This window comes from Antechinus flavipes, chromosome 3 (assembly GCF_016432865.1).
Source record: "Antechinus flavipes isolate AdamAnt ecotype Samford, QLD, Australia chromosome 3, AdamAnt_v2, whole genome shotgun sequence".
Taxonomy (NCBI): domain Eukaryota; kingdom Metazoa; phylum Chordata; class Mammalia; order Dasyuromorphia; family Dasyuridae; genus Antechinus; species Antechinus flavipes.
This window is the reverse complement of record NC_067400.1, coordinates 354730615-354758136: the sequence shown is the minus strand read 5'-3', so window position 1 is coordinate 354758136 and position 27522 is coordinate 354730615. Positions and strand designations below refer to the sequence as shown.

The 27522-nt window shown below is 32.4% G+C and overlaps 1 protein-coding gene across 1 annotated transcript in view; it reads left to right on the top strand.

Annotated features, from left to right (window-relative positions):
• Positions 1 to 27522, top strand: part of DPP10 (dipeptidyl peptidase like 10) — a 1082222-nt gene that overhangs the window by 995613 nt on the left and 59087 nt on the right. The window contains exons 10-12 of the mRNA XM_051985765.1: positions 17 to 114; positions 7875 to 7998; positions 11027 to 11065. Coding sequence (XP_051841725.1) covers positions 17 to 114; positions 7875 to 7998; positions 11027 to 11065 — 261 coding nt within the window. The remainder of the gene's footprint in view (positions 1 to 16; positions 115 to 7874; positions 7999 to 11026; positions 11066 to 27522) is intronic.

Below are 27522 nucleotides of genomic sequence, written 5' to 3'. Positions count from 1 at the left end.
TTTCATTTTCTCAAAGGCAGGTCAAGTGAACCCAACAGTTAAATTATATGTTGTGAACTTATATGGACCCACTCATACTCTGGAGCTTATGCCACCTGACAGTTTCAAATCAAGGTACGCCATTTTAATTTCATTTTTTGTGGAAATAATTTATTTGAATTAATATTTCATCGCCTCTTAGGAGGCAAAATAAAAACAACTGAAATTTTCTCCATTAATTCTGAAATAAATTTACCATAGGACTAGCAGAAGTCTTGGTTTTGAGTTTCAATGATTAGCAATCCAATAATGAATGGATTTTTTTTTTGAATGAAGTTTTTTTTAGAAAACCACAACCAACAAAACATAAGCATTTTCTGAGAGGTTTGTCTACATCTTTCTATTGCCAACATTGCCTTTCTTCTCAGTCCAGGATATTTTAAGGATACTTTATCAAAGTAAAAACATGCTGCTTGCAGTGAGTATAATGATTCAAGGGACCAAATAAATATTTTAGATTTAAAGGCAAAAACCCTAATTTGAAATATGACTGAACTCTACAGGAAGGAAACACTCAATTACTTAGATATCATACCATCATATTTTCCACATGACCAGGATTATGGAATTAGATAACCATGATTAGAGAAGAAATAGTATCACCTATACTCTAGCTTTTTTAAATGCTCCATTAAAAGTGCTTAAATTGTCCTCTCTTATCTCTAACTTATCTATTATCTCTACTGTTATATCTGTGAAATCTTAAGGCGCGTCTTCATATTGGAAAAAAAAGTTTGAATTCAGGTCCAGAATGATGAAGTGTACAATTGCATTCTATAAATCTAAGAGGCATATTACTATGCTGTCCATAGGAACCTTTTTTGGGTCATAAAAACCATTGGTAATAATCTAGTATGATAGAGAAAGAGGTTCATCATTGAACAGACTTCCTTAATCAATAAAAGCATGGACTTTGTGGTATTGAAAAAAATAAGAATGGGAGCTACAGATATATTTAGAAAAACAAAGTCACTCCTTGGATTAAATAATATATATGTGTGTGTATATATGTATGTGTGTATGAAAAATATATGCACATATATATTATACTTTATTTTCAATAGTCAGGAAATTTATAAAAAATTTTCAAAATAAACATTCATATTCACATCTGTCCCAAAATCTGGCAAAAAGATAAACTGGTGATACTAATCTGGATTTCAGGGCTATTAGAAATTTTCAATAATATGAACTATGTCTATATTGTAAAATAGGTAATTTATAAATTACAATCTTTATTACTAACTTAGATAAGTATTTTTTTTTTGCTTTCAAAATCAAGTTGTTCTCATCTGGAAACTATAAAAAAGGAGGTAGCCATATTGCTTTGGGGATAGAGGGATCCTAAAAGACAGGAAAACTCTAGAAGATAATATTTATTTCATTTTTATGATTTTCCCAAAAAAAGCATGATCATATATTGTGTTCTGAATGGAAAACTGATAGAAAAAGCATATAAAATATGAATGAATCTGTATATGTGTATATATATACGTGTGTAATATGTGTGTTTGTATATGATATTAAGGATTCAATTTAAAAAAAAAAATCTAAGATATCTACTCATTGAAATCAACAATTACTATTCCAGGGTACTAATAAAGCATGCTACTGACCTATTGACAGGTAGTGAAGAGCTCAAGTTAGAGAATTAGAATACATTTGGGAAATGACTAATGTGGTTTACACTTGATGGTACATATTTGCTACAGATTCCCTGTCTTTTTTTTTTCCTTCAAAATCAGAGAGCTTTGGAAAAGTAATAGGAAAAGATATTTTTAAAGCAAAATAAAATGAAAAGAAAGAATAAGGTTATTGACATAGCATTTTAAAACATGAACAAAATAGAACTCCAGAAATAATATAGAACAATTTTGAATGTTACTGCTGAATTAACTATATGGTTAAAAAGAAAAGCAATCTGTATGTAAAAGAGTTTTATGGTTTCATGTACACAATTCTTTTACCCTTCTACTTTATGTATGTACATGCTCATTTTATTGGAGGCACTTTAGTTTAGAATTTTAAAGAAAGAATTCAATGGACAAGAAGAAATTCCATTTTGGCCTAGTTTTTGGATCCCAGAGCATGATAGACTGGACATATTCTTGGTAGCATATACTATAAACTTACCACAAGAGGGAAAAATTGTCTTCTTTTATCTGCAATCATCCTCAATTTTGGCTCTGTAATTTGCATTTATAAACCTTTATATTTAATATTGGGCTGTAAGTACTATACATTTTAGCATATATCTATTATTTCATAGGACAAAATTAAGAAGTTTTTTTTTTTCCTAATGATTTTATTTGCTGATCTCTTCTTTTTTCTATATTATTTGATCATTCTCTGGAAGAGAAGGTTTCTTTGGGAAGTTCACTGGAGGCAGCCTTAGTTTCAGTTCAAAGTAATAATCACTCCAAATGCAGCCAGTTATTAAAAGTTCATATCTTTTATTGCTTCCTCCAAAATAGTCTGGTTAGTTTTCTTGGTGGCCTATCTCCCTCCTTGGTTCCAAGAGCTCTTGTAGTTTGTCTTTTAGCTCTTTCAGCTTTTGCCTCTAGCTCAACTCCAACTGGTGGCTTCTTAATCTCCAACTGACGCTCCCCTCTCAATCTTTTCAACTGAACTCTCCTGACTGAGCTCAGCTGTTTTTATGCTCTTTTAGAGGTGTAAACTCAAAGGTTGACACCTCCTCTGAGAGTGGGATTATAGAAGGTGTGAATTTGGATATCTCATACTGAACCCTGAAATCTACCAAATGTGTGAACTAATGTGTGAACTCTCAAAGGTGTTAACTTAAGCATTGTTTCTCTCAATTCCATTGAATTATCACCTTGTTTCAAGTTCTGGCCCATAACATCTCCTTGTAGGATCAGATCAATCATACTGAACCATGCTAAATTAGATAATTATTGTCTCTATCAATTCTAATGACTTAACACTTTGTAAGGATTCCAACAATTTTATAAAAGAGAAATCAAATTTTGTTGCTACTCTCAATTTCACATATGAAAGAATGATAGAAAGTTGATATATTCCTGAAGCATCTTTTCCAGAATCAGCATTTTAAATCAACCAAGGTCAAGTAACATGATTAGGGTGCAGGGAGTGAGAGGAGTTACCATTTCTTTTTTTGAACTAGTGACATGTCTTTAAAAACTATTAGTTCAAGTACCTAAAACTTTTCTTCTCTACATGATGTCTTGATTCTGCTACTTCCTGCAAAATGGAAAGTTCATGATGTTTCTGCAGAGAAATATAAATTATTTTGGAAAAATAAAACATAATAAATTTATTGGTATACAATAAACTACACAATTTTATCTATATAATATGCAACTTTTTTTCTCTCTGCTACATTTACTGGCTTTCTTTGATTTAGTATTGAGTTCACAAAATTTCTACACATTCTCTTTAATTCTTTATTATGTAATGAAATTGGACACATTGCTTCTTGATTATAACTTTGAAGAACAGTATTTTTTAAAATTTGGCATTGTTTGGAGTAGGTAGGTTTTCAACTGGTTTTAAAACATATGATTTTCTAGGTTCTTGAAACTTGTTTATTTCTACATATAGGATAACTTTATTAGTCTTTCATAGTATGTAATATGTTGCAAGGATGTGTTGTAGTATTATTTGCATATATAAAGCTGTTTGTCACAGTTTATGATTTCCACAACTATGGAAAATTCTAGATCCAATGGAGTTTTCTTTGTAGTATCTAAATATTTGAGAGGAAAAGTTTTCAGATATGACAAAAATACAAATGTCATGTGGAATTCTTTTGATAGTGGTTTCAATACAGAATTAAATGAAAATAAAACTCATTATTTTTTTAAAATTACTTTTAAAAATGAATCTTAAGATTCTTATTTTTATTTTCACCATGAGATTATTATTTCTTTTTATCAATGGTTAAACATTTCTTTGTTTTTTGTTTAGTTGTTAAACTGTCATTTCTTTCTGTTTTAATTTCCTGAAACCCATAGTAATACTGAGGAATTAATAATTTCTCAGGAACAGTTATTTAAGATATTTGCCTTTTAGATCTTTTCTTACCTTCTGCTAGATCATTACTTATCTTTTATGGATAATTAGGCTTTTGCCATAAGAGTTGTATGGTTGTCTTTAATTTGATGTTATATTTTCCCCCAGTTATGTGAGAGAAAAAAATTAGACATTGATTTTTAAGACTTTGACTTTCAGATTCTTTCCTTTCCTCCTTCCCCCTGAACCTTCATTAGGAATGTAAACAGTTCAATATAAGTTATACATGAATAGTCATGCAAAACATATCCATAATAATCATGTAATGAAAGAAAACAAAATTCCCCTCAAAAAAAAAAAAAAAAACTTCAAGAAAAATAAAAAAAGAAAAAAATGTATGCTTCAATCTATATTCAGATAACATTAATTCTTTCTCTGAGGGTGTATACCATTTTTCATCATAAGGCCTTTAGTTGTCTTGAATCACTGTATTGCTGATAATAGTTAACATTATTCAGAGTTGATTATCCTACAATATGTGTTTCTTTGTAAACAGTGCATTTCCCTTTGCATCAGTTCATGGTTCTCTTTCCAGATTTTTCTGAGATAATCTTGCTCAGGATTTCTAATAGCAAGATAGTATTCCATCATAATTATATACCACACTTTATTCAGCCATTCCCAAAATGAATGTTTTTGAATTCTTTGAACCCAGAAAATAACTGCTATAAATCTAAATCCTTTTGCTTTCTGTTTTTATCTCTTTTGAGATACAGATCTGTGGTAATATTGCTAAGAAAAGGGTATGCATGAATGGTTTTATAGACCTTTGGGAATAATTCTGAATTGCTCTAAAGAATGGTTGAATCAATTCTCAACTCTACCAACAGTGCTTTAATGTTTCAGTTTTTCCCATATCCCCTCCAGCATTTGCCATTTTCCTTTTATCTCCTATTAGTCAAGTTAATAGGTAGATGTTCTTCAAAGAATTTTTAAATTTGCATTTCTTCAATCAATAGTGAGAGAGAAGATGCTCTCTCCATATGGCTATGGAGCATCTTCCATATGGCTATGAAGACAAACTCAATGTCAGTAAAGAAGCAGTAAAGTGACCATCTGTGAAGTAACTATAAATAATTATTTCATTTGAAAATCATCATTTGATCATTTATCTTTTGGGGTATGGTTCTTATTTTTGTAAATTTGACTTGGTTCTATATTTGTGTGAGAAATGAGGTCTTTATCTGAGATTTTTTTTTTTTCAAATTCCTTTTCACAAATGCTCTTTCTAACTGTTTTTCCTCCCTGGTTATTCTATTCTGTCTCCTTTATGAGAAATCAAGAAACAATAAAACAAAACCAAATGAACCTAGGAAGATGAATCTCCCTTATTCCAAGACCTCTATATACTGTGCCATTGATATGGTATTTATAGAATATGTACTATCTCTCAAAAACAGACAACAAAATATTTTTAGGAAATAACAGTGGCAAGCAACTAAGCAAAGTTTCTAGATAAAGAAAATCCTTAATGTTTCATTCCTTTTTGGTTTAAGATAATGCTCAGAGAGAATTGATATTAGAACAATACCCTGCTACCTTAGGAAGGAAATCCTATTCTATTTATTTGACAAACATAAAGTTAATTTGAATTAGCCTTATTTTTTAGTGTGCCATCTCCTTTGAGAGCTCATTTTCAGAAACCCACTGTGTTAGAGGATTGCTCTAGAGTTTAGATAGATAGATAGATAAATAGATGGCTATAGATATACTATATATATTATATATATGTACATATATATATATATCTTATCTCCAGTATTTGAAAAATTTTATTTGTCTTTATGATACTCCACCACTATGCCTGATTATTATGTGCAAAAATGTTGGCTCACAGAATTCCTTTATTTCTAATTTAATTCTATTAAAAGCATTAACATTTATAGATAAGAGTGCTAGGCATTAGAGCAGATACAAAATTTAGATAAGGCAGAGATCCTGCTCTAATATAATTTATGTGTATATATAATAGGAAAAAGAACTCAATCGTATATAGAAAGGCATAAAGCAAAATGTTATTTTCATGATTAAATGAGCAATAGGTTTTGTTTGTAGAGGTACTCATGAAAAAAAGTAGACTTTAAAGGACATATTGGAATTTGATATGCAAAGTGGGAAAAAAGGCCATTTGGTATAGGTAAAGAAAGGTGAGAAAATTAAAAGTAATTGGAATACCAAAGTGAATATGAAGTAAAGCAAAAAATACAAGTGAAATAAGAAAAACTGAAATGAAGCATTGAAGTTTGAACTTGAATGGGGAATTGGGAAGCTCGGACAATTTTTGAGCTGAGGAGTTACCTTACAAATTCTATAGATAAGGAAGATTATTACTACAATATATTGTATCAGAATAATTCTACAGATTAATATGATATTTGTGTAATATTCCTCACTAAAATAATTCACTTAGGATAAATCTTATCCTAATCACTATTTTCCTTGAACATATGGCAAAAATTGTTTCAATAAATACAAATGTGTCCCCTGACATGAACTTCTATTTTGTGTGGCCAACTTCTTTGCTCTCAAAAATGAAGCATTCTAAATAGTCAGTTTGATAAAAGAATGTATACACAGAAACAAATATTTTAACAAAGAAGCAAATATTTACCTATATAAAGGATGGACTGGTTTCTACTCTTTCTAATGACAAATTAATGGGTCTCTATAGAACATAGGTAGAATCATTAGAAAAGTAAAGATTGAATTATTTAGCTATATAAACTCAATCTTTGATTTATTATATATTTTAAGAGATTATCTGCTATGGGTGATGACTACTAACAGCTCCATGACACCTGAAGAGTGATTATAAAGCAGTACTCAAGGATTAGGCTGTTAGAGACAATTCTTGTTCATCATTCGCATGATTCTAATGTAGTCATTGTGGTTAGTGGCATTCTCTGTAGGATAGTAAAATTTTAACATAGCATCATATGCACTGGAGGTTTTTTTTAGGTCTGTATTGATTTATCTATTATGTTTATAACATGGAGTTTTCCCAGCACAACAGAGACAATATACATTAGGACTCAAATTGTCAAATGTTTTCATTACCATAATGCTAGAGAGGATAACTTTATATCACATTACCTCATTTTCTTTCCCCAAACCAAAAATAAACCAAATTCCATTTATTCCTCTCAATACTATATTAGACTTTTAAAGAATAGCAGAGTTATAAAGAATGGTGAAAGGTAGAAGTTGAACAAGACTGATTCATTCCATCCATTTAATTTATAATTTGCCATTGATGTCATCAAAATAATCTTCATAACTCTAAAGCCCTTTGAACTATTTAGGATGTCCAAAGTACCTCAATAGTTAATTTGAGAAATAATGTTAACCAATAATTTTGTGCTTCTTTTAAAATTATTTTAGTAATTTTCTTTGAGTAGAGGCTATAACAGCAATTTCTATATGTATCAATCTTCATTGATTCTGATTTTATTTGTTTTTACCTTAAATTATTTATGAATTAATTAGTAGTAGAAAAATGATATATAGAAAATGTTAGTTAACCAGTGGGTTTTCTCAAATTAGTAACAATGAACTGATTAGTAGTTCTCTAAACAAATACTTTCAAAACATTTCTTACTTTCTCAATTGAAATGTTTATTATTATTTTCTCTTAGAACCACTGCTTTTGCTAGAAATTTGTATAAAGTGTAATAGGTTGATGTTTCAATTTCTGATATTATGGGCCATAAGGAAAGACATGCATTACAACTATTACTATATAGTGCTGAATGTTTTTATCTCAAAATTTGTGTCCAAACTAGAGAATATTATATCACCATGGTGAAGTGGGTGAGCAATACCAAGACTGTAGTGAGATGGTTAAACAGACCTCAGAACATCTCCATTCTGACTGTCTGTGAGACAACTACAGGAGCTTGTAGCAAAGTGAGTATGCATTCTCTTCCTTTTTTTATTGAATAACAGCTGTTTGATGTCCCCTTCTAAAGGGATATCTGGAATTTTTTTTATAAAAATCATTAAAATTTTCAATAGAAACATAAGGAAAATAAATATGGGCTCCAAAATGAAATCTTTCTAAACAGTGTTAGTGAGAGTCCTTTGATCTTTACAGCTTGTTAGAAATAATGGAGAACAATTATCTTCTGTGGTCAAGAAGAATATAGTTTTCTTTTCTTGTTTTTTAAAGTAAAAAGGTCATAGGCAACAAGATCATATTAGTTAATATCCCATACTAGATTTCTGATCTATCATCTTTTCCTACAAATGGAACAAGTTTGTTAAACAATTATTTTAATGTTAATTAACTTGAGAACAATTTTATTTTTATTTTTCTCTCCTTTGAAAAATGTTAGCTGTCATGTTGCAAGAAGGAGGTGAGGAGGCAGTTGATATTGATAAAATATAATTTAAAAAAGAAAAATAACATTGTCATACAAATGGAACTTTAGAATTTTAGAAGTTTAATTTAATTTTATAATTGGTGGCAATTACATTTTTATTTTCTTCTTCCCTCTTGTATACATCAAAAAAACAAACAAACAAACAAACACACACACACACACACACACACACACACACACACACACACACACAAGAAAAGCCTACATCTCTATTATCTATATATAAAGTGGATAGGTGGTAATAAAATTGAATAATTTTGATTTTTATTATTAGTAAAGGAAATATTTCCAATGTCTAATTAATCAAGTCATTTTGCAGAAATATGATCATAGATGTACTCATATACATATTTATTTGCAGATGTACATGTGCAAGAGTTGGCAATATAAAATATTTATGTATACAAATATATAATATATATGTATATATCATACATATTCTGAAAAATCTTGAAATATATACATTTCCTTCTATATAGTAAATACATAAAATGTTAGCTTTATATAACAATTTTATTTATGTATATTTTGATATATACATATAAATTTGCATTATTTACATATACTTTTAAAAGTTGAAGAGATATATAAATATAGGTGTATATATATTATAAAATTAAAGAAGTATGGATAAGATATATATAGGCACTGCACACACATATATGTATATACATAAGTGTTTGTGAATGCCAATTTTTTCCATCTGATTATGACTAAAAATGTTTCTTTCTTCTTTACTAATTAATTAACTAGTTAGTCACAAGTGAACAAAAGCAAACAATAGCCAAAATTAAATAAAACCCTAAAGTTTTATTATTCTAGCATTGAGAGAAATACTTATTTTTTCCATTTCAACAATGTGCCTTAGCAGAAAATGAAAGGGTAAATAAAGTGGATTCAGTACATGTAGACAGTATAGAATCTATCCTTTATTAATAGGACAATTGCAATTCTCCCTTATACTTTGTCTGAATATATAGGCCTCCCCTAATTCAGGCTAGTTATTGTTAAGGTTTCCTACAGATTCTCAAATACAGTCGTAAATGAGTTATTTATCTGAAGTTGTCCATTTTTATCTTAATTAGGAATTCCAAAATACTCAACTTTTTTTTGATGGTTGCATATGTAGTGAATATTTTCAAAGGTTAGAATTTCAAATATGCTCTATTTCTGTTTACCAAATATCAATCAATATGCCTACAACTGTCTATATATTCTGAGCATTGAAAAATACAAGTGCCAATGTCTCCCCTATATATACCTCAAATTTTACTGTTGTATTAGGATTTTCAGGACAAAGAGATTTCCCCCTTTATGCACCAGCTATTGTTAGCTTGTCAATATCCTGGAATTATTTATGGTCAACTGTGATCTAAAGAGACTTGTCATAGCTCTTAGCCATATTCTCTGTAATTCTGAAATATATTAGTCCAGTTTTCATAAGGCTATTGCTTGCCTGGTGATTAAGTTATATTTATTTCAAAGGATAATAAAAGTTTGGACAAAATCATGCAACATAGATGAACAATAAGTCATCTGCGTCACAATAACAGTCAAAATATGTCAATGGATGAGAAGACAGTATTATAGACTGGGAGAACTGATTTACTGAACCATTACTTAAGAGGGATAGTTAAATATAAGGTAGAATATTATTCTTGCACAATAAATATTTCAGAGTTAAACTTCCAGTTCCAGCATATAAAACTTTTTTTTCTACAATGCAACAAAAGTAAACCAAAGTCATCTAAAAATTGTGTCAAGGTATTGACAAATTGCCACATGATGTTATCTTTTTTGAATAAACATTTTTGTCATTTATCTCATTAAAGAAATATATGAGTCCCTCATAAAGTAAGGTTTTGTTGGTTTTTGTTTGTTTTGTTTTGTTTTGTTTTGTTTTTTTGCTGAGGCATTTGGGGTTAAATGCTTTGCTCAGGGTCATGCAGCTAGGAAGTATTAAATGCTTGAGATCAGATTTGAATTCAGGTCCTCCTGACTTCAGGGCTGGTGCTCTATCCACTGTGCCACCTACCTGCCCACATAAAGTAGATTTTTAAAAAAAGTTATGGTATTTACATTTTCTAAACTGAAAAGGTACAAAAATGAATGATTTACATTGAGAGGGAGAAATTAAGAGTAATGTCCATGATTGATCATTTTAAACTTGGTTGTGTGCCAATTGCTTTTCAAAACCTTAACTATTTATACTTGCCAGGTGAAGCCTAAAGATAAAAATATAAAATGGGTATGGATATTCAGGCACTATACCCAATCAAAAGGATCTTAGTTTTGAAAAAAAATACCTTTTAGTCTAAGTGGTTAAAATTCAGAAAGAATTTTGTTTAAAGTTGTGTCCATAGTTAAATGATCATATAATTATCATTTCCTATTTAAGCATTCAGATTTTTTAAATGATAGCAAGGACAAAAGACTTCTCTAGTAATGAAGAGGAAGAGGAAAAGTAAATATAACTGAAAAAAAACTAAATCCTGCTAATGCATGCAAATTCAGGTGTGTAGAATCTCATGGAATAAATTATTTCATTTCAGAAATATGAGATGACATCAGACGTGTGGCTTTCTAAACAGGTACAGTATGTATGACGTTTAACTTCTCAACTGGTAGACATTTGGATTGTCTTATTCATCTCTTTCTGATGAGTTCTATTTAGATTGATTTTAAAAACTGTAACAGGCAAAACTAAAAATGTTCTAATTAAAGTTGAATAGAATAAAATCTCTTTCATTTAAAACTTAATTTTTAATTTTTGGGTTTTTCCCATTAATGTTACTCTCAATATGTGTATTTATGTGTAGGTAAGTAGATAGAGATATGTCAACTTTATATATATATATATATATATGTATGTATATGTTTTCTTCAAGGTAGAATAATTACACATATTTTACATATATAATATAGACTCAATGCTTTGTGAAGAAGTTACATAAAAATATTTATGTGATTTATTATTCTGTTTTCCTAGGGCAAATACAAAAAATAGCTGAGATGATTATATGTATAATTCAGCATAGAAACCCTATGTCATTGACCAAAGTAACAAGAAAAAATGGAATTGAAAGTTCAACCTAACTTGATGGGTGGTCAATATTAATCAAATTAACTTTTTTGAATCCCCTCCAGGAAATAACAATACTTCACATGTCCTTAATAGGAGCTTCATAAGTTTTGAAAGAATAAATGAAACTAATTCCACCTGTCATTTCACAGGTGAGGAAATTGAGGTCATATCAGGTTAACTAACATTCCTAAAATCAAATATCTCATTAGTATGTATCTCTAATAGCTAGGATGAGGTCCTGGGTCTTCGAGGCAGAGCTGCAGATAAGAATTATAGTGTCTATGACAAAATCAGTCATGATTGGCAATTTCAGAATACAGGATGCACTAGTAAGGTACCAAAAGAGGGGGAAGTATCAACATGGCTCAGAGAAGCTCACCAGAACTTCAGATGGAAATTGAAAGCAACATAAATAGAAAAGCACTGTATTATATGATGTCTGGGGAGAAGGGGACAAAACTGCAAATTAGGAGACTATAGGGCAGAAGGATCTCCTTGGACATCTTTTTTTTTTTTGTAATGTCATAATTTGTTAACTGAGGGTTATTAATTCCACTCTAGTCACAACTCTAGTCAGGATTTCTAGTTCAGTGCTGTATCTATTATATGACATGACAAAAAGTTAAGCAAATATTAACTTGACACAACTATTTACTGTGAGGGTGGGGTTCATAACTATTTTCTCAAGAAAAGGTCTAGCATTTACTAAAATGATTAGTACTAACAAAGATAAATTATTGTTCGATTTTTGTGTTTAGATCTCCATATTTTTGTGCAATAACCAGCATTTTTATTCTTATTTCTGGAGTAAATAAACTAATGTAATTAGTTTTGGGGTTATTTAGACATGATATTTTTTCCTTTTCTGATTTTTTTAATCTAGCAGAAATGGAATATGCTGTCTGCAGTTAAATCTAGATGCAGGCATGTAGAATGGTATTGTTTTGAGAGGTACTTAAAATGATTTGTTTTCAGCTATATAGAAACAGGATGTAGTTGGGAAAATTTGCTCATAATTTTTAAATTTTTTTTCTTACTACTTTGAATGGGGATGTTCTTTTTTAATGGTATCTAACTAATTTTCTTAAAAGTGGAAAATTAAGCTTGACAGTCTAAGTCAGCTAAAATAAAAAGTAAAACATGGAAGTAACTCCCAAAGTACATTCATTAAGTTAACACTTTGCTCAAAAAGGATAAAATGGCCAAATTACTATATTAAAATGTATTAAGTCAAACTATACAGAAACATTTCCTGCACAGATATCATTTCAATTAATTAAAAGTTTTAACTAATATACTCAACTGAAGTTGTAGCATACAACTTATATTACTTTATCAATAGATGGAATCTATGAAATAGGTTACATTATGTGATGCTACCAAAAAGCATTGCACAGACAATACACACAAAATTCAACCAGCGCTATGTTGTTAAAGAAACATTAAACAAATTCACTAAAAATTGTGGTCAGAATTCCATTTGCCACTGGAATTTTTTGAATGTTTGTTGTTGCTGTTATTATTGTTGTTATATTATTATTTTTATTTTATGAAGCATATCAACTTTCCTACTGACACATTTATTGAGTAAAAAATATCAAACAATTCATCAATTTATGCAATAATAGCATTACTATCTGAATTCCTAATCTTTAATACAATTAATAATCTTGGATTATTGTATTAGACCTATGTTAACTAATGTAAGAATGATCTAAAAGAAGAGAAGACTAAAAACTTACCTTGTGGAAATTATATTCAACCAACAAAGACATTTTGGATAAGGCTCAGATTTTATTTAGTTCAAGAGCACTGAGTACTAGGTGGAAGGATATACACCAAACCACAGAAACAGATGGTGAGAAAATTCTGAGTTCGATCAACCCAATACTGTATGATGCCACAATTGGATTCCTGGCCTTTTAAAAAAAATTGAATAGATAGAAATTTTTAAAAAAATTATTCAATCTGTAAATTTTTCATATCACCTTTAAATTAACACAGAAATGTATGATTTTGGATTTCATCTGAGGACCAATATCTATTTCTCTGACTCACTCAACTATGATGTGAGAATAGTATGGTATAAAGAACAAGTGAGGTGTTGTAACAAATCCCACTCACCTTCCTCTCACGTGTCTTGCATTCTGCACTGTGGAAAGCAAATTCAAACTTAGTAATATTTGTCAACCTTGTATTCCTCACCCAAATCATTATTGAAGATAATTTTGAATAGTACTATATACCTAACCAATCACAACTTTCCTGTATTCTAAGAGTAGATCTAAACTTTTTTTTTTATTGAGCAAAAAAAAAGGGGGGGGGCTTTATAGTGAAGATAGGAAAAATGAGAACACAAACCTGAAAGAGGATAACAATGATTGAGATCACCTCAAAAGGTTTCTTAGAAAAACTCAAAAAGAATCTTAAAGAAATAGAAAAAAATAGGGGAAAGAAATGAGATCTATGCAGGTAAATTATGAATGTTTTGGTGAAGGATAGAAGCTGTAAATAGAGAGAAAGAGAGAGAGAGAGAGAGAGAGAGAGAGAGAGAGAGAGAGAGAGAGAGAGAGAGGAGAAAACAACCCCTTAAAATAGTATTGGCAAAATAGAGAAAGGAAACAACTCTTTAAAAATGAATTTGGTAAAATGAAAAAAAAAAATCCACTGCACAAAACAACTCCTTTAATAGTACAATTGGTCAAATGTAAAAAGAGATTTTAAAAAGCTGACAAAGAAAAGAATTCATTAAAAATTCGAATTGGACAAATGGAAGGGAATAACTCAATGAAATATCAAGGACCTGTCAAACAAAATTTTAAAAATAAAAGCGGTTAAGATGGCGGAGAGGAGGCTCACAGTTGCATAAGCTCCGCGCTTTCTCTCACTATCCACTTCATTACAAGCCTCTGAATCAATGCTTGACTGAAAAAAAACCCACAAATAGTTACCAAGAGAAGCCATCCTTGAGATCCGCCAAGAAAGGTCTGTCTTTACTGGAGGGCTGGGGCGGTTTTAGATCGGGCGCAGGCTGAGGGCAGCGGCAGTGAGAGCACGGGAGCAGAGCTGAGAGGGGGTGGGGAGTGATCGTAGCCGTCTCTGCGGGGAGAGCTTCGCTACAGGTTTGGAACCTGCAGCAAGTCAACAGCCCAGCAGAGAAGCTAAAAACACCGGGGCTGAAGAACACAACCGCAAACAGCTGGAGTCTCTCAGGACCTGGCCGCCCCCCCCTTCCCCCCCCCTCAGTGACTCAGCACGCTTTGGGATCTCAGAGCGCAGGCGCAGCACAGTCCTGCTAGTGCCTCACTGTTGCCACCTGCAGTCTGTAGAGGAAGCTCGATAACACACCCAGCCCCCCCCCCCAAAGAAAGACTCCAGTTTTTTCTGTTTTTCTTTGGTAGTTTATCTCTGATTAATAGACAGAATGAGCAAGAAGCTGAAGAGGACTTTAACCCTTGACAGCTTCTATACAGATAGAGAGCAGACTCTAAATCCTGAGGAGACTAAAAACAGGCAGTCCCCAGGTGATTCCCCAAAGGAGGAAATCATCTGTTCCTCAGCACAGATGAACCTCATAGAAGTGATTAAAAAGGCTCTCACAAGGGAGCTAGAAGAAAAATGGGGAAAGCAGAGTGAGGCTTGGCAAAAGGAGAGGGAGGCTTGGGAAAAGGAGAGGGAGGCCTGGCAAAAGAGCCTGGAGAAAGTTAAAGAGAGAGTGGATAAAGAAGTAAAATCCTTGAAAAATAGGATTAGTGAACTGGAAACAGAAAACAGCTCTCTAAAAAACAAAATGGGCGAAATGGAAAAAAATTCCACAGAACAAAAGAACTCAATTGGACAATTAGAGAAAGATTTTAAAAAAGTGAGTGAAGAGAATACTTCACTGAAAATCAGAATTGAACAAGTGGAATTGAATGACTCGAGGAGACAAGAAGAATCAGTCAAGCAAATCCAAAAAAATCAAACAATGGAGAAAAATGTGAAATACCTTCTGGGGAAGACAACAGACCTGGAAAACAGATCCAGGAGAGACAATCTGAGAATCATTGGACTCCCAGAAAAACATGATGAAAAAAAGAGCCTGGACACTGTCTTCCAGGAAATTATCAAAGAGAACTGCCCAGAAGTCATAGGAACAGAGGAAAAAATAAACATTGAAAGGATTCATCGATCACCCACTGAAAGGGATCCTAAAATCAAAACACCAAGGAATATAGTGGCCAAATGCCAGAACCCTCAGGTGAAAGAAAAAATATTGCAAGCGGCTAGAAAAACCCAATTCAAGTATCAAGGAGCCACAATAAGGATCACCCAGGATCTGGCAGCATCCACATTAAAAGATCGAAGGGCCTGGAATATGATATTCCGAAAGGCTAAGGAACTTGGTATGCAACCAAAAATAACTTACCCAGCGAGAATGAGCATCTTTTTCCAGGGAAGAAGATGGACATTCAACGAAGTAAGCGAATTTCATCTATTTCTGATGAAAAAACCAGAACTTAACAAAAAGTTTGATCTACAAATATAGAACTCAAGAGAAATCTAAAAAGGTAAAGATTAATCTTGGGAACTATATTTTGACTATATAGATGTATAAAGAATACATGTATACCTTGTTCTAGAAATTGATGTGGAAAGGACATTGTACCAGAAAAAGGGTAAAGTGGGGGTAGTACATCTCATGAAGAGGCATAGGAAACCTATTATATCTGAGAGAAAGAATGGAGGGGGATGAATATAGTGGGTATCTTACTGCCTTCAGAATTGGCTTTAAGTGAAAAATCTTAAGACATATTCAATCTATGGTGAAACTTCTCCCATCTCATTGAAAAGTGAGAAGGGAAAAGTGGAAAGGGAAGGAATAAGCTAAGCGGAAGGGAATACGGGAACTGGGAGGGAAAGGGGTAAGATAGGGGGAGGAACTCTAAGGCGGGGGGAGGGACACTAAAAAGGGAGGGCTGTGAGAAGCAAGGGGTGCTCACAAGCTTAATACTTGGAAGGGGGGGAAAGGGGAAAGAAGGGAGGAAAGCATAAACCGGGGTTAACAAGATGGCAAGTAATACAGAATTGGTCATTCTAACCATAAACGTGAACGGGGTAAACTCCCCCATAAAGAGGAAGCGGTTAGCAGAATGGATTAAAAGCCAGAATCCTACAATATGTTGTTTACAGGAAACACACCTGAAGCAGGGAGATACATGCAGGTTAAAGGTAAAAGGTTGGAGCAAAATCTACTATGCTTCAGGTGAAGTCAAAAAAGCAGGGGTAGCCATCCTGATCTCAGATCAAGCTAAAGCAAAAATTGACCTAATTAAAAGAGATAAGGAAGGACACTATATCTTGCTAAAGGGTAGCATGGATAATGAAGCACTATCTATATTAAACATATATGCACCAAGTGGGGTAGCATCTAAATTCTTAAAAGAGAAACTAAGAGAGCTGCAAGAAGAAATAGACAGTAAAACTATAATAGTGGGAGATCTTAACCTTGCACTCTCAGAATTAGATAAATCAAACCAGAAAATAAATAAGAAAGAAGTCAAAGAGGTAAACAGAATACTAGAAAAGCTAGATATGATAGATCTCTGGAGAAAATGTAATGGAGACAGAAAGGAATACACTTTCTTTTCAGCAGTTCATGGAACCTATACAAAAATTGACCATATATTAGGACATAAAAACCTCAAACTCAAATGTAGTAAGGCAGAAATAGTAAATGCATCCTTTTCAGACCACGATGCAATGAAAATTACATTCAACAAAAAAGCAGGGGGAAGTAGACCAAAAAATAATTGGAAACTAAATAATCTCATACTAAAGAATGATTGGGTAAAACAGCAAATCATAGACATAATTAATAACTTCACCCAAGAAAACGATAATAATGAGACATCATACCAAAATGTATGGGATGCAGCCAAAGCGGTAATAAGGGGAAATTTCATATCTCTAGAGGCCTATTTGTATAAAATAGAGAAAGAGAAGGTCAATGAATTGGGTTTGCAATTAAAAATGCTAGAAAAGGAACAAATTAAAAACCCCCAGTCAAACACTAAACTTGAAATTCTAAAAGTAAAAGGTGAGATCAATAAAATTGAAAGTAAAAAAAACTATTGAATTGATTAATAAAACTAAGAGTTGGTTCTATGAAAAAACCAACAAAATAGACAAACCCTTAGTAAATCTGATTAAAAAAAGGAAAGAGGAAAATCAAATTGTTAGTCTTAAAAATGAAAAGGGAGAACTCACCACTAACGAAGAGGAAATTAGAGCAATAATTAGGAGTTACTTTGCCCAACTTTATGCCAATAAATTCGACAACTTAAATGAAATAGAAAAATACCTCCAAAAATACAGCTTGCCCAAACTAACAGAGGAAGAAGTAAATATCCTAAACAGTCCCATCTCAGAAAAAGAAATAGAACAAACTATCAATCAACTCCCTAAGAAAAAATCCCCAGGACCAGATGGATTTACATGTGAATTCTACCAAACATTTAAAGAACAATTAACTCCAATGTTATATAAACTATTTGAAAAAATAGGGATTGAAGGAGTCCTACCAAACTCCTTTTATGACACAGATATGGTACTGATACCTAAACCAGGTAGGCTGAAAACAGAGAAAGAAAATTATAGACCAATCTCCCTAATGAATATTGATGCTAAAATCTTAAATAAAATATTAGCAAAAAGATTACAGAAAATTGTCACCAGGATAATACACTATGACCAAGTAGGATTTATACCAGGAATGCAGGGCTGGTTCAATATTAGGAAAACTATTAGCATAATTGACTATATCAATAACCAAACAAACAAAAACCACATGATCATCTCAATAGATGCAGAAAAAGCATTTGATAAAATCCAACATCCATTCCTAATAAAAACACTTGAGAGCATAGGAATAAATGGACTTTTCCTTAAAATAGTCAGGAGCATATATTTAAAACCATCAGTAAGCATCATATGCAATGGGGAAAAACTGGAACCTTTCCCAGTAAGATCTGGAGTGAAGCAAGGTTGCCCACTATCACCATTATTATTTAATATCGTATTAGAAACACTAGCCTCGGCAATAAGAGTCGAGAAAGATATAAAAGGAATTAGAGTAGGCAATGAGGAAACCAAACTATCACTCTTTGCAGATGATATGATGGTATACCTAGAGAACCCCAGAGATTCTACCAAAAAGCTATTGGAAATAATTCATAATTTTAGCAAAGTAGCTGGCTACAAAATAAATCCCCATAAATCCTCAGCATTTTTATACATCACCAACAAAACCCAACAGCAAGAGATACAAAGAGAAATTCCATTCAGAATAACTGTTGATACCATAAAATATTTGGGAATCTATCTACCAAAGGAAAGTCAGGAATTATATGAGCAAAATTATAAAAAAGTCTCCACACAAATAAAGTCAGACTTAAATAATTGGAAAAATATTAAGTGCTCTTGGATCGGCCGAGCGAACATAATAAAGATGACAATACTCCCTAAACTAATCTATTTATTTAGTGCTATACCAATCAGACTTCCAAGAAAATATTTTATTGATCTAGAAAAAATAACAACAAAATTCATATGGAACAATAAAAAGTCGAGAATCTCAAGGGAATTAATGAAAAAAAAAATCAAATGAAGGTGGCCTAGCTGTACCTGATCTAAAATTATATTATAAAGCAGCAGTCACCAAAACCATTTGGTATTGGCTAAGAAATAGATTAGTGGATCAGTGGAAAAGGCTAGGCTCACAAGACAGAATAGTCAACTATAGCAATCTAGTGTTTGACAAACCCAAAGCCCCTAACTTCTGGGAAAAGAATTCATTATTTGATAAAAACTGCTGGGATAATTGGAAATTAGTATGGCAGAAATTAGGCATGGACCCACACTTAACACCATATACCAAGATAAGATCAAAATGGGTCTATGACCTAGGCATAAAGAACGAGACTATAAATAAATTAGAGGAACATAGAATAGTTTATCTCTCAGACTTGTGGAGGAGAAAGAAATTTGTGACCAAAGATGAACTAGAGACCATTACTGATCACAGAATAGAAAATTTCGATTACATCAAATTAAAAAGCCTTTGTACAAATAAAACTAATGCAAACAAGATTAGAAGGGAAGCAACAAACTGGGAAAACATTTTCACAGTTAAAGGTTCTGATAAAGGCCTCATTTCCAAAATATATAGAGAACTGACTCAAATTTATAAGAAATCAAGCCATTCTCCAATTGATAAATGGTCAAAGGATATGAACAGACAATTTTCAGAGGATGAGATTGAAACTATTACCACTCATATGAAAGAGTGTTCCAAATCATTATTGATCAGAGAAATGCAAATTAAGACAACTCTGAGATACCACTACACACCTGTCAGATTGGCTAAGATGACAGGAAAAAATAATGATGAATGTTGGAGGGGATGCGGGAAAACTGGGACACTAATGCATTGTTGGTGGAGTTGTGAACGAATCCAACCATTCTGGAGAGCAATCTGGAATTATGCCCAAAAAATTATCAAAATGTGCATATCCTTTGATCCAGCAGTGTTTCTATTGGGCTTATATCCCAAAGAAATACTAAAGAAGGGAAAGGGACCTGTATGTGCCAAAATGTTTGTAGCAGCCCTGTTTGTAGTGGCTAGAAACTGGAAATGAATGGATGCCCATCAATTGGAGAATGGCTGGGTAAATTGTGGTATATGAATGTTATGGAATATTATTGTTCTGTAAGAAATGACCAGCAGGATGAATACAGAGAGGCTTGGAGAGACCTACATGAACTGATGCTAAGTGAAATGAGCAGAACCAGGAGATCATTATACACTTCGACAACGATATTGTATGAGGACATATTTTGATGGAAGTGGATTTCTTTGACAAAGAGACCTGAGTTTCAATTGATAAATGACGGACAAAAGCAGCTACACCCAAAGAAAGAACACTGGGAAACGAATGTGAACTATCTGCATTTTTGTTTCTCTTCCCGGATTATTTATACCTTCTGAATCCAATTTTCCCTACGCAACAAGAGAACTGTTCGGTTCTGCAAACATATATTGTATCTAGGATATACTGCAACATATCCAACATATAAAGGACTGCTTGCCATCTAGGGGAGGGGGTGGAGGGAGGGAGGGAAAAAAAAAAATCGGAACAGAAATGAGTGTAAATATAATGTAATTATTAAATAAAAAAATTTATTAAAAAAAAATAAAAAAAAAATAAAAAAAAAAGAAAAAAGAAGAAAATATGAAATACCTTGTTGGGGAAAAATATGACCTGGAAAATAGATTCAAGAGAAATAATCTAAGAATTATTTAAATACCTGAAAGCTATGATCACAAAAAGAGCCTGGATAACTTCTTTCAAGAAATATGATACATATAGAGTAAAGAAAATGTGTGAATAAAAAATGCCTTGATATCCTAGAACCAGAGGACAAAATACTAACTTAAAGAATCTATCAATCACTTCATGAAAGAGACCCCAAAATGAAAAATCCAATGGATTTTGTAATGCAATTACAGAATTATCAGATCAAGGAAAAAATACTGCAAGAAGCCAAAAAGAAAAATATTAAGGAGCCATGATCATATTTACCAATGAACTAGTAGCTTCCACAATAAGAGACTGGGGCAAGGAGGAGGGTCAGCTCTGAAATATGATATTCCAGAAGCCAAAGGATATTGGACTACAATCAAGAATCAACTACCAAAAAATTTGAGAATTATCTCTCAGGAGAAAAGATGGACATTCCATGACATAGGTTATTTTCAATTATTTCTAATGAAAAGAACAGAACTGAACAGAAAATTTGATTTTCAAAAACAAGAATCAAGAAAAACATAAAATTTAAACAGGATAGAAAAAAGTCAATATGTCTTTTAAATATAAAAATGCATAGATCCTTACATGGGAAGATGATACTTGTAATTCTTGAGGACTGTATTTGTCAGGACAATTAGAAAGTGTATTCTTAGAAGATATGGGTATAAATGATGATTTAAAAAAAAAAAAACATCAAAGGGGTAGGAAAAGGGTAGTATAGGAGGAGAAAAAAGGAGAAATAAAATGGGGCAAATTACATCACATGAAGAGGCACAAATGATCTACTAAAGTAGAGGAAAAGAAGGGAGGTGTATTGTTATGGGCCAGAACTTGAAACAAGGTGCTAACTCACTGGAATTGATAGAAACAATGCTTGTGTACTTAAGTTCACACTTTTAAGAATTCACAAATTAGTTCACACATTAACATTCCAGATTCACAAGTCAGGAACCCACAATCCCACTCTCTCTCAGAGGAGTCAAGCTTTGAGTTCACACCTTTAAGAGATCATATATAAGAATCTCTTGGAGGCTCAGCCAGGGGTCAATTGAGGAGAGTGAGAAGCCAGAGACTGCAGTCCGGCAGGAGTGGGAGATTCAGAAGGAGAGAGGCTGAAGCTGGAAGAGGCAAAAAACTAGAGGCTAGAGCTCTTGGAACCAAGGAGAGAAATAGGCCTCTAAGAAAGCTAACTGGTTTATTTTTGAAGAGACAATAAAGGACTGGATTTTAACTCCTGTCTTCATTTGAGAGAGAACAAAACATTACAGTGTATGAACATTGTTTGAATTTAATTCCCACCAGATTTAACTCAAAAAGAGAATAATATATATATTTAGTGTGGTCAAAAATATGTCACATCTTATAGGAAAGTAGGAGAGAAGGGGGAAGAAAGGAGGAGGCTAATAGGAGGGAAGGGAGAAGTGACAAAGGAAAGGGATAAGTGGGAGGTGATGAGGGATGGCAGATTGAGGGAGGGAGGTATTAGAGGCAAAACATTGGTGAGTAATGAAAGACTGAAAGAAAGAAAAAGTAAAAAGGGAAAAAATAGAATGGCAGGAAATATAAAGTCAGTAATCTTAACTGATTGAATAGTATGAATTCTCCTATAAAGATAAAACAAATAGTTAAATGGATCAAAAGCCAGAATCCTACAATATGTTGGTGACAAGAAACAAACATGAAACAGAGATACATACAAAATAAAGGTAAAAGACTGGAGCAGAATCTATTATCCTTCAGTTGAAGTTTAAAAAAAAAAAAAGAGTAATGATCCTCATTTTTAGATCAAGCAAAAGTAAAAATAAATGTAATGAAAAGAACTAAAGAAGGAAACTACACCTTGCTAAAAGATGCCATAGATAATGAGATAAGCTCAATACTAAATATATCTGCCGCAAAAGGTATAGTATACAAATGTTTAGAGAAGGTAACTGAGTGGCAAGAAGAAACACACAGTAAAACTATATTGGTGGAGGGATTTCAACCTCCCTCTCTCAGAAGTAGATAAATCTAACCATAAAATAAGCAAGGAAGAAGTTAAGGAGTTGAATAGAATTTCAGAAAATTTAGATATGATTTCTCTGGGAAATTTTTGATGGGGATAGAAAGGAATATATCTTTTCTCAGCAGTACATGGCACCTACACAAAAATCAACAATACATTATGGGAAAAAAAAAAAAAAAACCTCACGATCAAATGCAAAAAAGCAGAAATATTAAATGCATCCTTTTTAGATAATGATGCAATAAAGTTATGTGTAATAAAGGCCAAGGATAAATAGATTAAAGATTAATTGGAAACTAAATAATCTAATCCTCAATAATGAGTGGATCAAAGAACAAATCATACAAACAATAAAAAATTTCATCCAAGAAAATGATAATAATGAGAGAACTTATGTAATGCTATCAAAGCAGGTCTTTTGAAAAAAATTATCTCTAAATGTTTGTATAAATAAAATAGAGAAAGAGAAGACAATGAATTAAGCACAAAACTAAGAAAAACCAAAAAAAGAACAAATTTAAAATGCCCACTTAAATACTAAATGAGAAATTCAAAGAAAAGATCAAATTAATTGAAAGTAAGAAAATTGTTAAACTAATGAATAAAAACTGAGAAAAATTAAAAAAAATGATTTTATTTTTTAAAAAATACAGAAAACTTAGTTTAATTTGATTAGAAAAGAAAAGAAAAAGGTTCCAGGGGTAGCGCCTAGGTAGCAGACTGAAGCTAAGAATGTCTTCAATGTTTCCTTCTTTCTCTTGAAAACCACATGAAATCAAGTCTCTGAACAGAGTGTAGAATAATAGGTTTACAAAGAGACAGAAAGAAACAATTTTACAGTTCAAGATAGAATAGAAGGACTTCAAGAAAGGTCAATCCCACTGGAGTTAAAGGGGTACTCAGCCCAACTAAGATGACATAAAGGAAAGACAATAGGAGAGTTCTAATTACAGCAAATCAGCAATCTTCACTGTGAGTCAGTAAAATAGTAGCAGAGCAAGCAAGGGGAACACTTTTCAGTCCCAGCACAGAAGGTAAATTGTCAGCCTGAGAAACTGATAACAATATCAGAAACTAGATCAGTCTACCCCCAGTGCTTTGAGAAAGCCACCAAACACAAGGGATCTCTGTGTTCAAACCCACGGCTCAAATCTGTATCACAAAGTTGGAACAGAGTCCCCTGTACTGAAAGAGCAGAGCTTGCTTTAAAAGTCATGAAACTGGGACGTGGAAAGAAAAATAAAATAAAAAAGAAAATGAGCAAAAAAAAAAAAAAAAAACAGAAAAAGATTTTGACCATAACAAAGCTGCTATGGTGTCGGGGAAGATCAAAATATCAACTCAGAAGAAGAAAAAATGATTCCCTATAAAACCTCAAAGATAGACATGAATTGGTCTCAAGCCCACAGAGCCTTCTGGGAAGAGCTCATAAAGAATTTCAAACATCAAATAAGAGAGATAGAAGAAAAACAATGGAAAGAAATGAGAAGTATGAAAAAAAAGAGTCAACAATTTGGAAATGGAACAATAAAAATTGAAGAAAACAATTCCTTGAGAATACAATTGGCAATCCCATAGGGAGTGGAGTCAAGATGGTGGAGAGCAGGCATGACTTTCTGTGACCTCCTCTGACTTTCTCTCAAATCAATAGCAGATTAAGGCTCTGAACTGGTTTTGAAGTGACAAAACCCACAAATATGTGGAGCACAATACATTTCCAGAAGAAGATACTTTGGAAGTACTTCAGAGCAGGTCTGTTTATTCTGACAGGGGGACAGTCTACCAAGCCCAAACCACAGAATAGGGAACCTGTGACAAGAAGCTGAGGCAGGGAACCAGAGCATTGTAGTATCCATGTATTGGAAAATCTTCTGTAAGGGTCTTTGGCTACTCTGTCATGGTTGTAAATAGGTGGTTTAGCAGATTGATGTAAAATCATCCAAAAGCAAATCCAAAAGGCAAATTGTAAGCCACAGAGGCCCTGGAAGAACTCAGGACCTGCCCCCAGGACACATTAAAGCAGCTGTCACCCCTTTGCCTTAAGAACAGAATTCTACTCATTAAAAAAAAAGAACAAAAAACCAAAAAGGACTCTAACCACTGACAATTTTTTTTTTTAATGGAGAGAGAGAGAACAGACATCAAACCCTGAGGTTCCTAAAGAGAAATCAACATCAGATGGAGTTTCAAAAGGAGATATGAGCTGGTCCTCATTTCACAGGGCTTTCTTAAAAGATTTCAAAAAGGACCTTAAAAGAGAGTTTAGAAGAAAAATAGGGAAAAGAATGAGATCTTTGCAAAAGGGTATGGGAAAGGAAAAACAGAAATTATCTGAAAAAAACTCCTTAAAAATAGATTTGATAAAATGTGAAAAGCATATAATTCCCTACAAAACAGATTTGATAAAATGGAAAAAGCATATAACTCCTTACAAAATAGATATGAAAAAGATACCAACTCATTGAAAAACACAGTTTGTGAAATGGAAAAAAAAAATACAGTGAACAAAACAATTCAATTGGCTAAATACAAAAGAAGCAAAAAAAAAAAAGTAACTGAAGAAAATAATACACTAAAATTTAGAATTGAACAAATGAAAGTAGATGCCTCAATAAGAATTCAAAAATTCAGTCAAACAAAGACAAAAAAAAATGGGAAAAAAATAGAAGAAAATATAAAATACCTTCTATAAAAACAACTGACCTGGAAAATGGATCTAGGAGACACAGTGTCAGGGTTATTAGACTTCCTGAAAGCCATGGTGAAAAAAGAACTTAGCCGTTATCTTTCACAAAATGATAAAGGAAAATTGCCCTGATGTCCTAAAATCATAAGGTAAAATAGCCCTTGAAAGAAATGACCAATCACCTTCTGAAAGAGATCCCAAAATGAAAACACAAGCAATATCATGCCTAAATTTCATAACTATTTGACCAAGGAAAAAAATATTGCAAGCAGCAAGGAAAAACACACACACACACACACACACACACACACACACACACACAATTCAAATACTGAGGAGACACAATCAGGATTAATCAGGAACCAGCATTTCCGCTTTAAAAGAAACAAAGGGCCTGGAATCTGATATTCCAAAAGGTAAAGGAACTTGGATTACAGCCAAGAATAAACTATCCAGCTAAAATGAACATTACCTTTAAGGGAAGAAGATGGACATTCAATGATACAGGAAAATTTCATCTATTTCTGATGAAAGCACCAGAGCTGAGCAAAAAAAATATGGAACTCAAGAGAAGCATAAAAAGAGGGGGAAAGGAAAGAATTTTTGAGAACAATATTTCTGTTTTGTGTATACTTAAGGAATGTGGTTTTTTTTTTTATTTTAGTTTTTATTTTATTATAAGGTTTTATTATGATAATATGGAAAAGAAACTAGAGGTAGGGGATTATACTAGAAAAAAGAGGAAAATGGAGATAAAATGAGGGAAATTACATTTTATGAAGAGGCAAAGAAGACCTCTTATAATTGAGGGGGGAAAGGGAATAGGAAAAAAACATTGTGTGAATCTTACTCTCATCAGATTTGGCTTAAAGAGAGAATATCAGACATATGTGGTTTCACAGATAAACTTGTCTCACCTTATAAGGAAGTAGAAGAAGAAAGAAGAAAAGAAAGGGAGTCCTCCCTAAAAGGGGAGGACTTTTTGAGGGAGATGATCATAAAAAGCAAAATACTGAGGAGGCAGGAAGGGGGAAAGAAAAGATAAAGGCATAATTTAGGGTAAATAAGTTTTCAGAACATAGAATTAGTCATTTTAACAGTGAAGGTGAATGGAATGTACTCTCCCATAAAATTAAAGAGAATAGCAGAGTGAATTAAAAGCCAGAATCCTACAATATGTTGTTTACAAGAAACACATTTAAAATAGAGAGTGATACATACAGAGTAAAGGTAAAAAGTTGGAACAGAATACATTATGCTTCAAGTGAAATAAAAAGCCGGGGTAGCAATCCTGATTTCAGATCAAACAAAAACAAAAATAGATTTAATTAAAAGAGATAACCTAAACCAGGTAGGGTGAAAATAGAGAAAGAATATTACAGACCAATTTCCCTAATGAATATTAATGCAAAAATCTTAAATAAAAGATTAGCAAAGATAATACAGAAAGTCATCTCCAGGAATATACACTATGAGCAAATAGAATTCATACCAGGAATACATGGCTGGTTCAATATTAGGAAAAAAAAAACATTAACATAATTGACAATATCAGTAACCGATCTAACAAAAATCATATGATTATCTCAATAGATGCAGCAAAAGCTTTTGACAAAATCCAACACCCATTTCTATTAAAAAAAAAAAAAAAACACTAGAGACTATAGGAATAAATGGACTTTTCTTTAAAATGATCAGTGGCATCTATTTAAAACCATAAGCAAGAAACATATGTAATGGGGAAAAAGAAGAGCCATTCCCAGTAAGATCAGTGGTGAAACAAGGTTGCCCACAATTGCCATTATTATTCAATATAGTTGTACATATGTTTGCTTTGGCAATAAAAGGAAAAAAAAAAGAGATTAAAGGATTAGAATTAGTTTTTTTTTTAAATATTCTTACATTAAGAGAATCCTAGAGAG